Source organism: Mesocricetus auratus, unplaced genomic scaffold (assembly GCF_017639785.1).
Source record: "Mesocricetus auratus isolate SY011 unplaced genomic scaffold, BCM_Maur_2.0 Super-Scaffold_100676, whole genome shotgun sequence".
Taxonomy (NCBI): domain Eukaryota; kingdom Metazoa; phylum Chordata; class Mammalia; order Rodentia; family Cricetidae; genus Mesocricetus; species Mesocricetus auratus.
In genome coordinates, this window is record NW_024429266.1 from 164,382,675 (window position 1) to 164,396,879 (window position 14,205).

Genomic DNA, 14,205 nt, shown 5'->3' on the forward strand with positions numbered 1-14,205 from the left:
TATTTGAAATTTCACCTTTCTTCTGAGTGTAAACTAGAATGTATATGCGAAGATACTAGAAAACCATGACATTCCTTGATTTCCAGTACTTGAAGGGGCGTGGGGAGTATTCATATGATAGGATACACCTGTGAAAAACCTTCCTTCCACAGTCCTTATCTTTGGAACATAGGCTATATAAGAATTGAAGTGACTTGAATTTGTTGTTTGCTTAGTATTGCAGTTTTAACTTAGTTCTATTTTATAAAATAAATGACCTACAAGACATTCTGTATCAGCCTGTGTGTTTATTCTCCCAAAATGCTTTGGTGGTTGCTGAAGCCTCTTCTTGCAAAGCTGGTTTTGTCACATGATTTACAATGGCCCTCTGGGTATCCCTCTATTGTGTTATATAACAAAATCATATTTGTAGAGCAGCCAGAGGAAAATAAGTGAAGCTACACTTGGCTATAGCCAAACTTTGTAGCCTTCACTCATCCTAGAATTACACATCTGCACCCAGTGCAGGGAGATAGATGCTCAAACATCACTTCTGAGGAGCACAGTTTCACAGAAATATCAAGAAAATAAAAGTAAGGATTGGCTGCTATTATAACTGAACAGTTTTCAGATCAGCCATAACAAAGGTACAGACCTATTGGTAATGAGGGATAGAACATCCAGACTACTGGTGTATCTGAGAGATTCTTGGTCTTCTGAGGATTCCATTTTTGGCTATTTTTAGCTGTTTGCTTGCTCACTGCTCTTGTACTAACATAGGACTGTAGAAAATAGGAAGAACAGACAAGAGGCATCACAATACAAATCATATGAAAAAAAATAGAAATATAAGAGTATGGTGTAGCGTTGATGAGGAGGGACAGCCCATTTCAGTGACAAGGTTGTATTTGTTTTTCCTTGCAGAATTAGAACACATTGAACAAGATGAAAGAGTATACATGAGCCAAAAGGGAGATCTGTATTTTGCAAATGTGGAAGAAAAAGACAGTCGAAATGATTACTGTTGCTTTGCTGCATTTCCAAAATTAAGGACGATTGTACAAAAAATGCCAATGAAACTAACTGTGAACAGTTGTAAGTCCAGATAATTTATTCATCTTTCACTCATGCTGAATGCAAATATGTGCATAATTTTATTCTTCTCTCTGAAGACATTTAAAGCTGGGTTGGTATTTTCCGTCATTGTTCCCTTTGACTCCAGAGACTACATTCAGATGATCTAGACATCTGCAGCTGCAAATCCACAGTAGCGCTGTCTCTGGCAGCCAGAAAATCAAATCTCAATTCACAGTACAAATGTGTTTCATTTGATGTCTGCAGGATCTACTCATTTTCAGTGAGCATAAAGCACATCTCAGGCATGGGCTCACTGTGACCTTGGATAAATCAGCTGGCTGAAAATGAAGGAGACAAAAATTGAGTCAAAAGAAAATCATCATTTATATTTTTTTTATCACATCAAGCTTTTTCCCTGTCCTCAAATTGGCAAAGTTGCCTGAATAGATTTTCTGTTTCCTACTTAAATCTGCAATTGCATCTTAGGGTTCCCAGAAAGGAAGAAGTAATTAGTAGAGGAAAACTGGTAATATTCAAAGGCAAAGAATAATCCCAGCAGATTCGTGGCTGAGTAATTGGCCCTGGTAGAACAGAAGGTTGGCATGACCATTTCATGTCTAATTTGGTCCATGATTGTTCCATTATCTTGTTTACATATGATGTATGGGGTCTTCTTTATGATTCCTTTCAGGAGCCTGAAATCTCTGTAGTAGAATTATCACTTGTCTCTTCACAACTTCAAGTTTAAGCTCTCTCTCTCTCTCTCTCTCTCCATATGTATGTATGTATATGTATATGTACATTCCTACAGATAGTGTGCAAATGGGCATGACTTTACTTCCTTTTGTAATTGTCCAGAAATAATTGCATGACTTTGACTTTCCATGCTTTATTGATGTCAGCATCAGCCATTATGTTTGTATTAGTTTCTTCCATCTTTTTTATTTCAGTAAAGCATGCTAATGATTCAAGTTCATCCACAGAAATTAGTTCCAAGGGTAAGTTGTCCATGTGAAGCGTTTGGGAATTTATTTTTACCTTTAGTCACTCATTGTCATCTCAGTTTGAATTTTTCCTTTATTTATGCTGAGAATGTATTAGAAACAATGCTACTATTTGTGTTAAGTAACCCTTTAGCATAGACGATTCTAAGATCCACTGTCCTTTATAATTTAGTAATGAGAGAGAGATATATAGTGTGGGCCTGTGTGTATGTGTGTGCATATATATATATACATATATATATGTATGTGCATATATATGTATATATGTGTGTGCTTCACCTTTACAAGTAATATGTAATTGTATAATTAACAGATAAATCTATATCTGTAGTTTTAGTTATAGCTATATACATATAATTTAACTTTGTCTCGCCTAAGAACTCACAAATGTATGGCATGCAATGTTGATAACTTTATAAAAGGGAAGAGAAAATAAATTATTAATATGAAGAAAGGTGGAGAAACACTGGGTTTAGGAAAATTAAGTGAATTAATTTCACTTGTAAGACTTATCTGAAAAGTTGATAAATTACTATCTACTCTAACTCTGTGACAGAATGCAATTTTCAATATATATCTAATATTCTTGACAGCGGAACTTTTAAAATTTTATTCAGTTTTCTATAAAACATCTATTAAAATGTGCATTTTATCTAAGCTGCTTGAACTATAATCTGAATTATATAGTATACTTATTTTCTAAATTACAGTCACATGTATGAGTGAAATAATACCCCTTACATGATGTAGTCTAGAGGCTTCTCTTGGATTTCTAATATATGGTGATATCATCAGAAGGGGATAAGTCTCCTCTTGGGGTGTCATTTCAGGTGTCTTGACTCATCCAAAACATCATTTTCTTTGAGATTACTAATGTACATATATATCTTCAAGCATAGAAAAAATATTGCATATAGTATACATTCAAACGTCATTTCTAATATATGAATACATTTAAGGAAATGCATAGCAGACTTCACATGGCTTCCTATATCTTGTAATCCTCTCTTCTGATACTAAAATGTCAATATTTATTGTCTTCCCACCAAAGATAAAGTCACATTGGCAATGGATATGAAAATCAATTTATGATTGTATTTAAAAATGAAATCAAATTGTAGTGTGAACAAAATGTCCTAATTTGCCATTATAGTTTTAAATTACTAAGACAAGAAAAAAAATGAAACTTACCAATCTCTACTTAGTGGGGGACTTACTATGAGTCTTTTCCTGAAACAGTGTATATCTTTGAGGGTCTGAGATTACAAGAATTTCCTCAACAGCTAAATAAATTCATGGATGCCTGGTGTCTACTGGAAGTTTCCCTGCTCTGAATTGTCATTGAAGAAGCTTTTTTTTTGGTAGAAGGAATCCTATCTAATACTTAGGTCAATAAGTTAAATAGATGTACATAATCATAAAAAACCTCATAGATGTACATAATCATCAAAAACCTCAAGGCATGGTTAAACTATAGAATACAAAGTCGAATTATTAACTTGAGGGCATGTTCTAGAAATTTTCTTGAATAAGGCTTCAATTTCTGAAGAATAACAGGTGGTATACATTGTGCCTTTTATAAAAGTTGGTGAGGAAATTGAGAGACACATGCTTCCTTGGATTAGTCTCTTGAATGGGAGAATCTGTTTAAGAAGCACACAAAACTCTATACCTAAAACAATGTGAAGTCATGCAAGAATAGTCTAGTACCATAGAATTTTTACTATCTTTATTGGAGAGAGAATTAACTCTTATTTTTCCTTTTCCAGCAAATTCAATCAAACAGAGGAAACCCAAACTTCTCTTGCCTCCTGCTCAGAGTGGCAGCTCAACCACAATGACTGTCCTCAAAGGGGAAACCCTGTTGCTTGAGTGTTTTGCGGAAGGCCTGTGAGTACCCTGGCCTCTGCCCAGCCCTCTCCCATACAGTGTTTCAAATACTGCAAAATCAAGATGCTTGCTACATGCGTTCTCTTCAATTACTATTTTTAAACAAATTGGTGCTTCATTATACAGACTTCAGGCTACAACTTAATATGACTTAGCGGTACCTCTGTTTATTGTGGGATGCAGGGATGAAGTAAACTCCAGGTGAAGATGTGTTCCTGGTGTCTTTAGAGCATACATGTTAGTAGTCGCTCCATCTACCCTTGAGCCCTTAAGCCCTGCACTTTCTCTCTCCTCTATTCTCTGGCCTGGTGTATAGAGCACTAGCTCCACTGTTACTATACTTGGGGAGGGGTCACAACCTGTGCCCAAGGCAGGTGCAGCTATCCATCCTCAATAGGCCAATTAAAAGAGTCAAATTAATAGAGGACACCAAGAAAGATTTTTTAAATGTGCTCATATTTCAAAGACGGATAAAAGGATCTAGAGCTCCCTCCTGGCTCTGTCCTGATCTTGAAGGGAGACGCAATTTTACATGAAGGTCTAAGGATTTTCACTTTCATGAAATCCTAGCAAGATGTGATCCCACACACTATCGACTCATCAATCCTTGTCTGGACTTCAATCTCATCCTGTAATGTGGTCTGGCAAGTTGTTAAGAACTGTGTGAAATCTCTTTCCAAGGGAAACAAGCACCCCTGGCTATCCCCTTTTCCTTCTCCCAGAATAAGATTCCTGGAAAAATTCCCATTTCTTTGCCATCCGTTATTTCATTGGTTTGACAGTCTTCTTAGAATTGCTTCATTTCTGTCAGGCCATTACACTACTCTCTTTTTTATTTCTAAAGGCTTCTATTTATTTTTATTTCCCTTTCTGTATAAAAGCATGTCCAGATCAAAGTTAGAGAAAAAGCACATCAAAAACTGGTTGACTAACACTTCCTCATATCTCCAAGATCAATGGCCTGTTTCAGTTGTGCCAACAAAGCCCTAAGGACATGTTGACATCTCCTAAGATTCTTACCTTAGCTGAGTGACTATTGTACATTTATGGGATTGGGACAATGGTCATGTGAGTTCACGTGTTTCTACAAATATTCCCACTGACCTAACAGCCTGCCATCAGGAGTGCTGTGGAGAAAAGGCATTTCATCTTCTAGTTTGTTAATTTGAGATTCAATCATTTTGCAGGTAATGAAAGTATTTGTAATCATCTAAGATTTGAAAGATATAAAATTGCATTACATTAATTATTTATTGAAAGTAACAAATAAAATCCACCTTTGTTCATAATTCACTGAAAAGTCTTAATGACTTGTTTCAAGGCAGATTGTGAAGCAAAGGAATTGTTTTAATTATTGTACAACCTCTAGACTTTGCACATTTTCCTTCCCAATGATGTTACTTGCAAGTCCTATATCACCAGTGTTCAGTGATAAATTATTTTGGTATGTTGTCACATGACATCTATGGAGAAAGTTTGGTATCTGTGTGGTTCTTTAAGATTTATTTTCACACTAGGCATTGGTGGTGCACACCTTTAATCCCAGCACTCCAGTGGCAGAGGCAGGCAGATTTCTGTGAGTTCAAGGCCATCCTGGTCTAAAAGAGCTAGTTCCAGGATAGCCTCCAACGCCAGAGAGAAACCCTATCTCGAAAGCAAACAAACAAACAAAAAAGATTTATTTCCATTTTATATTCATCAGAATTTTTGACTGCAAGTATGTCTGTGCACTACATGTGTTCAATACCTACAGAAATTGTAAACCATTACATGGATGCTGAGAATTAAACCCAGGTCACCTGCAAGGACAGCGAGTGCTCCCACCTGCTAAGCCTTCTCTGTAGTCCTGGCCTTTCTCTTGTGAGAAGGTCAAATCATTCCCATCTGCTGTAACTGGTGGCTAACCACCTGGTGTCAGCATGTGTTTATATTGTGATAGAAATTAAATTATTTCAGACTTTGTCACTGTACAGGCTAACTCTGAGAGTTATGCAAACCTTTTTAGGGACTCTTTCCCCTCATATCCTGCCAATGCTGTCATTACTTCCTGAGGTGTTTGACATCTGTTCAGATTACCATCCACTTACAAAAAAAAATATCCCTGTGTGCCTTGAAGAGACTGGAGTTTTGGGAATGCACACAGAAAAAGAAAATGGACATCGTAAGAGTTGTTTCTCATTGCAACATGAAGATTACTAATACGTTGTCATAAGAAGAGATTCTCCCCCCCCACATAATTGGTTTAAGTTAGATTATTCATTCTGTTTGGTCTTCCTTTGAATGGATACAATACATTCAAAAATGTTTTTGAAGCATGTCATATATATTTCACTGAAGTTTTCAATCACGTGTGTTCTAGAATAACAAAAGTAGAAATAACTATCCATTGTGGTAGTATTTTGTCCTGTACACTCTTGACTCATGTTACCTCCCAACATTCGCCAGCTGCAATTATTTTCATTTGCATGTTAGGCAAATGAAGCCCACAGAGCTCATACCGAAGAAAAGCGCTCTTCCAAACTGAATAGAGCCTTCTTATCCAAACCTTTTGGGTCTCCAAACCTTAAACTCCTCCTCTAAGTGTAACACACACCAACATATTTTTATCAAATAATCCCTTTCTACTTAGACAACAAAAGCAGTGAAGAAAAGCACACAGCATGTGCTCTGAGGTAGTTACATACATTACACATTTAAGTAAATAATTACAATAAAAATGTTTGTGCCGTTAGTTAAGAATGCTTTCCATGCAAACATGAGGACCTGAGTTTGAGTCCTTAGCACTCACCTGAAAAGTCAGACATGACTCCAAACCTGTAACCCAAGCAGTGGGAAGAATAAGGTGACAAGTGATAGAACAGGACATCAGACACTCTCCTCTGGCCTGTGCTCTTATGCACATGTAAACACACTGGCACATGCACCACAACACACACACACACACACACACTCACACACACACACACACACACTTTCATATTATTATGTCAGGGAAGCTTACGGAGAGATATACATGTTGGAAATCTTAGATTTATAGATTACTGGAGATGGGGAAGAGTTAAATGATATCTTGTCTCTCATTAGGAAAGAAATATGTTCACATTACTGCCATCTTTTTGTCAGTGGGGTGGATGTGCTATTTTCATAATTCACACTCACACGGTGTGAAATAAGAGCAGACTCATCATGAACTTAAACACCTATGATATCTGTGGATCCTACATTTTTAATCAAGAATCAGAAGGAAAGTTACTCACATAAGAACTGGTGTAAATATTTGAAGTTATGAAATAATGTATGTTGATGTGCAAAAAAAGCACTCAACGACACATTTTCCCTCAACCCATCTTTGTTCAGATTCTGTCAGCAAGTATTCCTTAAAAATAAAGCAAGAATGCAAACAAAACTGAACTGTTGAGAATACAATGGGAATTCCTCTAGCTGTTTAAACTGTGCCTACTTGTAGGTATCATGTCACTCTGACTTAAAATCATTTAATTGGGTTGTATGAAGAGAAGATAGTTACACAAGTGCAGGTGTTCAAGAACAGAAGTAAAAGAATTGGAGAAAAGTAAGATGCTTGCATTGCTGAAGCACAGACTCGTGAAAATCTGTTCAGGAGGAACCGGGGTCCAGGGCAGCCTGTTACTTGGCAGATTGCCATTTTGACAGACGGTATAAAAGCCAAGCAGGTAGGAAACTTGGATTCCGAGAACTGCTTGGTGGCATGCTCGCTAGAATTCACCAGCTAATCAACAGACTCCCACACGTGTCTATCCGTCTGCAATGACCATTTCCTGAGGAAGGCTTCCATGGGCTCTGCACTTGATCAAAAGCAGGCTGTTGTCTCAAATCTGTGAAGTTAATTCCTTTGGTCTTGAGAGAAAATAACAGATGTTTATAAAAAAATCATCTTTCCCTCCAATATAGTGTTATCTGATAATTGAGCTATTTTATCCATTTTCTTTGTGAACAAGTAATTTGAAATAAATGAAACAATTTGAGACAATAATTTAATTATTGGAACTAGAGATCTAGTTCAGTGGTCAAGACAACTTGCTGTTCTTGCAGGTGACCTAAATTCAATACCCAGAACTCACGTGGTCATGGTCATTTATAACCATCTCTAACTCCAGTTCTCAGGGAACCACTGCCTGCTTCTGGTCCCCATGTTCAACAGATGTGCATGTAATGCACAGTTACATGCAGACAAAACACTCTCAAACATAAAATTATAAAAATAAATCTTGAACATTATTATTTAGATGGTGCCCACAAGCATGTGAGGAAGGATTCCTTTGAAAGGCAGAAATTTAATCGAAACAACTAAGAGATATGTAAGTTTTTAATTCAATAAATGTTACATAGTTAGTTTCTTGGAACTTCAATTTGATGCTGGTAAAATGATAGCAGTAAGACATCTCACCCTCAGAGATTTCTCAGAGTAGTATCTAGAAATATAGTAAATAACAGAATTATGTGTTTTCTGATCTTGTAGGAGGAAAAAACAAAGTTGTGCCCACTTACAGTTGGTTGTCAGTGACATTATGAAGTCAGAGTGTCATAGGATGTCACTTTTCCACCCTCATTGTTAGAAGGGATTTTTCCACAAACCCTTTGGCCTGGCCAGTGCTCCAGTTTCCCTTCATTGTAAGATGAAGAAAGGTGTTGGCATATGACAAGGCCATCTCTGTATTTTGTTTGTTTTGATTTAGTATACCCATCTCCCTAAAGCTCCTGAATTAGGAAAATTCAGGGTTCTTGTCTCCTTCCTTCTGTTCATCACAGAGCAGAAAAGCAAAGTCTGCACTGGTCGCCCCAAGCTGCCCAGAATGAAAGAAATGCTCCCATATGCAGCCCACGTACTTGGCTCCATTCCCAAGCCACTTTAGCCAAAATTGGCTTCATTAGGATTCAACGGGAAATTGTGGTTTTCCTCTGCTGGCTGTTGGAGACTACTGTGTCATGTTGAAAGTCACATAGGGGAGGGGATCTGTTGATCTCTGACCATAGGGAGAATTTCACACTTGAGAAATGTCGTGTAATATTAGTTATTTGAATGTCAGTTATTCATCTTGGATCCAGCTTCATTGATTCAGCACTCATGTGGAGTTAGCTCACTTAATAGAGGGGACAAGATTCCTATGGTGTAAACCATTAAGGTAGCATCTGATGAAACATGCTCATTCAACCCTATGCTTCCCCTGGTGGTGTGTCCATTGTCGAGACTGAGAAAACTCAGTGAATATCTAAGGCAACATGGTAATGGGTGTGCCGTGAGGGATTGTGTATAGTTGATGTTTATTTATCTATTTATTCATCATACTTTTTGCAGACCAACTCCACAGGTCGAATGGAGCAAACCAGGTAGTGAATTACCAAAGGGAAGAGAAATAAAGGAAAATTATGGAAAGACACTGAAGATAGAAAACATCTCCTACCATGACAAAGGAAATTATCGCTGTACAGCTAGCAATTTGTTGGGAAAAGCTAGTCATGATTTTCATATCACAGTACAAGGTATGTTCCCCATTAGGATTTAAATTTCTGCTTCAAAGAGAAAAATAAGTGTATTCAATTCACCGACCTTTACCTCAACAATGTATGTGTCAAAGTTGATAATTAGTTTAGAGTTTTAGTTGTAGTGTGGGTACTGAGCATAGTTAATTAATCAGGCTTATAATTGATCTCTGCAAACCATATGGAAGGCACAAATTCCAGGGTCTAGTTAAGTACTCATTAAACCTACCCTCCTGTAAGGTTTTATTGCATGAAATGATTTTATTATAATGTGCACATTATGCTCATAAATGAGGTCATGATTGTGAAATCAGACATTATTAGACAAGGATCCTAGAGGAAAGTTTGGAGTCTTTCCTAATCTTGTCACTCAGCTGGCTTGCTCATGATCACTGGGCTTCATTATTTTTATTCCTTGGGTTCTTTGTCAAAGAAATGATGGAATCAGAAGAATTGTCTTAGTATTATCTTTACTCCACCACTTTGTATTTTGTACCCTGGTATTAAGTATATCACTTACAGTGAAATATGAAGAGACTATATGGTGCAAATATTAATTATTTATTAAATACTATCAAAACACACTACATTCATTTTCTGACCATAAAAACTGAACTGTCTTTTGAACAGTTGAGATTTTCTGTATTTGTTGAATAATCAGGCAATGACATCACTCGCATGAAGTAGCAGCCACAGAAATTAGAAATCCTGATTGTGCTTGTAGTGCAGGAGCAGAGATTGCTTGATCCTGCTGTAATTTGATTGACACTGACTGCTTCCTGTGTGACTGGTCACTCCTTTGCTTTCTGTAGTTTACTTAAAGGTATCAATCAGATGAATGGAATAGTCGCTACATTGTACATTAGTATTATTTAGTGCTGTGTTAACTATGAGAACTTAAGTTTGTGCAAGGAACACTTCAGTAATGGCCTTCTAAATTACTGAGACAAGGCACAAATTTCACTCACAAGTAAATGTTACAATAATTGACTGAGTCATTCCCCTGTTTGGACTAACACAATTTCCTATCCCCTTCTATACAGTTTTCTTAGTTAAGGTGAGAACAGAAAAAAAATTTGAAATAAGGAATTCATTTTCTTTGGTTCAACAATGCAAAACATGTATAGGAGAGAACTCAGTGTTAGACATTAACATGAACATCTGGCAATAATAATAGATTTCTCTGACAATAAATTATTAAAAAAGATACTGAGAAAAAGTATGAAAGACATGTCTATAATTTTAGAGATTTTTTTTCACTTGTATATAATGTGCTATATCTTGTGAAGAATATCAGCCCTTCTCTCTCTCTCTCTCTCTCTCTCTCTCTCTCTCTCTCTCTCTCTTCTCTCTCTCTCTCTCTCTCTCTCTCTCTCTCCCTCTCTTTCTCCAGACATACATAATTATTAGCCTATTCTACTCTGAGTTGCTGACTCTTAGAAATCCTTCCAGATGGCTGCTGTGTTGCTACGGTAGCTGAATATTTTAACAATCTGGCCTCGGTTTTCTTGACTATTAAGACCAAGCTTTCAAAAGAATTGCAAATGTTGTAAAAAAATTATGCAAGTAAAATTAATCATACAACTTAAAATGTTGACTGTAGGATTCCAAAGAGATACAGGTTTCTTGAACAAATTACCTTCACGATTTGTAAAACAGATATTAATGGTGCTGAGATGTAAATATTTTTATGAAGAACATTGAAACATTTTGCTCTTGTGAGAAAATGCTAACTGTACACTCAGAAGCGTGTCTCAGCTTCTCCTTACACCTGCATGGGACACTGGACTGTCTTCAAGAAGTGTGTTCTAGAAGTGTTTTCCTCTCTAGGGTGAGAAAACAATAACTATAAATCTCACTAGTCATTACGAGAGAGTTCATCTTTATTACATCATCTTTTGTCTCCGTGTATCTTCCTCTTTCTTTTCATTCTTTTATTTGGAAACCCAAATTAAATCAGGACTGTCATAAGGTGGAAAAGCAGTACTATCACGTTGTGTGAGATTCTAGTCCATTATGAAAATATCTTGTGCGGCTATACAGAAGCACAGTTTGTTTTCTTTCCTGTTTGTGATTTTTTCTTCCCTATTCTGAAACTGAAATTTCCATGAGCTTGTACTTTACACTGCAGCAGGTTAAATATATAACCAGATTTCAAGTCAAATATCATATTTCCATGAGAAAATAGCTGTGATGTCTTAATTAGATGTAACCATATTTTCTGGGCACCTACAATACGTATTACCATATATATAGTAGCAAGAGGTGTGGTAAGGACCAGTGAAATGGCGTAGCACGTAAAAATGGGCTTGAGGCAAAACCTGAATTATATCTCAGGAGTCTACCTCAAGATGAAAAGAGAGAACTGATTCTGTAATGTTATCTGCCCAGGTACACTGTGGTGTAGTCACACACTCAAATAATAATAATAATAATAATAATAAAGAAAAAGGTGTGCGGGTATCACATGGAACAAATTCCAGACATCTGAATATCAGTCACACTTAAACTCATAATATAAAAGAAAATCCTTTACCAAAAATTTTTACGCTGCCCACTTTAGAATCATCTCAGGCTATTGATTTTTAGAAATATAATATGAATTATTTTTGCACATCTTTTCAATCCTTATTTCTATCCAAGATACAGTGTCTATAAGATGCCTTGAAGTGCAGCTCAGCCTAGTCATTGATACCATGAACAATAGCTTATATGGAAGCAATAATTTTTCCTAAGAAGTTGGTAGAATGCTTCGCTAATGTATACAAAGCCCTTGATTCAATCCCCAGCACACATAAACTGGGTCTGGTGGTGCACTCTTTTAGCTACATAGCAAGCTGAGGTCTATCTGCTACAATAAGAAATATCTATTAGGTTCCATGTTTCATAGATATTAAATTTCCAGTTTGGATCTCATGATAAACATTGTTAGATTTCTTATAATTTGGTATGGATTCATGCATTTGCAACTCCATATTGTTTACAATTATGACTAATTGAGTGAAATCTTTTAATCAATTGTCACATATGTTAGACAGGTGGATAAAAGAATGGGAGCCCATGGCTTCTTCCCCTGCACCTTTCAAGTTTACCCATCATTTCCTTCGTCTTAAGTCTCTTTTGTAATCTGCTTGACTAGATCTTACCCATCACATAGATATGTGATGTGAACTTTGGCAACTCCTGCTGGTTCTATAGGCCTGCATCTCAGCCATCCTGAGTTTCTCATCAAGCTACTGTCTACAGGCTGATGGTAATGTCTTTTTGAACCATGTAGCAGTTAACCAATATGTGATTTAAATCTATGTTGTGGAGGAGTGAATAACCAGATAGCAAGAATTATTTTCCATCCAAGGGACTTTATTTTTTTCTTATGACTTTTCCACTCAAGTCTTTAGATATGTATTAAGTTCTACTTAAAAACCCACCCTACACATCTATTCTGAGTCAGACATTGTGCCAAAGCAGGAAGGAACAAAACAGCAAGTATCAGCCTGGGCTCTCCAGAGATCACTAGTCTAAGGATACTCAGTGCTGACTTCATTATTGAACTACCGAATACTCTTGTAGTGAAGTCAAAAGCAAGAGTCTGAGGCTGTGCTTGATGTAAGGCCAGGTTTTAAGTGTCTCTCAAGTTTCATGCCAGTGTCTACATCTATTTGAACCAGAAGTTTAAGGGAGCTTAATGAAGAGAAACATACAGGAATGTGTAAGGGTTTTTAATGAGGAAGGAAGAGGCTAATGTATAGTGATGATTCCAACCAACTACCAAATGTTTGAAACTCAGGAGTCAGTTGATATATGGGGGTGGGGGATTTTGGAAATGTAAAGACTCAACTACCCAGAGGCTCTGTTCTGAGATCTATGGAGTGGCAGGATCAGGAAATGAGATTGTTTCACTGATGACCCTGAAAAAAAAAACAGATGAATTCTCCAAAGCTCAGTATTATTTCCATAAGGTCAAAGGTTAGATGAGATGATACCTCACCTTTTATTTAAACCTAATCGTGATATATCTTTACACACACACAAAGGTTAATGAAATTCTTGGACTGAGGATAGTGATTGGAAAATTGATTTTTCTTATAAGGGGGAATGAAAGAATATTTTCATTACAAGGTCTTTACTTTTACACACTTGGAACAAAAGAGTCATAGTTTCTTCTACTGAGAACACAATGGTTTGCACATTCATTTGCTTTTTGCACATGCTGGATTTTGGTAAGGTTGTATAGAAAGACCAAGGGAAAAATAAACCTGTAAAAGGAAAGGGCCTGGAAAGATGTCTCAGGGGTCAGAAGCATGTAATGCACTCCCAGAGGGACTGAGATTGGTTCCCAACAAGGATGTTGAGCAGGCACCCACTAATACATGTCCACCCCACATACAAATAAAAATTAACCTTTAAAATAATAATGTCACAAAGTCACATTTCCCTTCAGAAAGTGATCTACAGTTCTAATTTAGACATTTGTACTTTATGCTAAGTATCCCAATATTTTTAATCTGTTAAACACAAGTATTTAACTTGGAAATTAACAGTTGAGCCCACATCCTGTGAGGAGACTCTAAAGGAATGTCTCTGGCTGACACATAGACTTGCCAGAATTTGTATGCGTGTTTTCTTTTTGAGGAATTTGACTTTTTTTAATGTAAAATCCCCTTTCATTTCTTTACTAAAATGATTTAAGAGATATTTTCTCTTAGTACATGTGCACATGTTTAAAAAGTTTCCT

The 14,205-nt window shown here is 36.6% G+C and overlaps 1 protein-coding gene across 5 annotated transcripts in view; it reads left to right on the forward strand.

Moving 5' to 3' along the window:
* Positions 1–14,205, forward strand: part of Chl1 (cell adhesion molecule L1 like) — a 191,325-nt gene that overhangs the window by 131,276 nt on the left and 45,844 nt on the right. For 4 of the 5 annotated variants that reach the window (XM_040739359.1, XM_013125011.3, XM_013125014.3 and 1 more), the window contains 4 exons: positions 904–1,074; positions 2,007–2,054; positions 3,830–3,950; positions 9,286–9,470. In XM_040739359.1, the coding sequence (XP_040595293.1) occupies positions 904–1,074; positions 2,007–2,054; positions 3,830–3,950; positions 9,286–9,470 (525 nt within the window). The remainder of the gene's footprint in view (positions 1–903; positions 1,075–2,006; positions 2,055–3,829; positions 3,951–9,285; positions 9,471–14,205) is intronic. The other variant, XM_005085752.4, reaches the window with a different exon arrangement.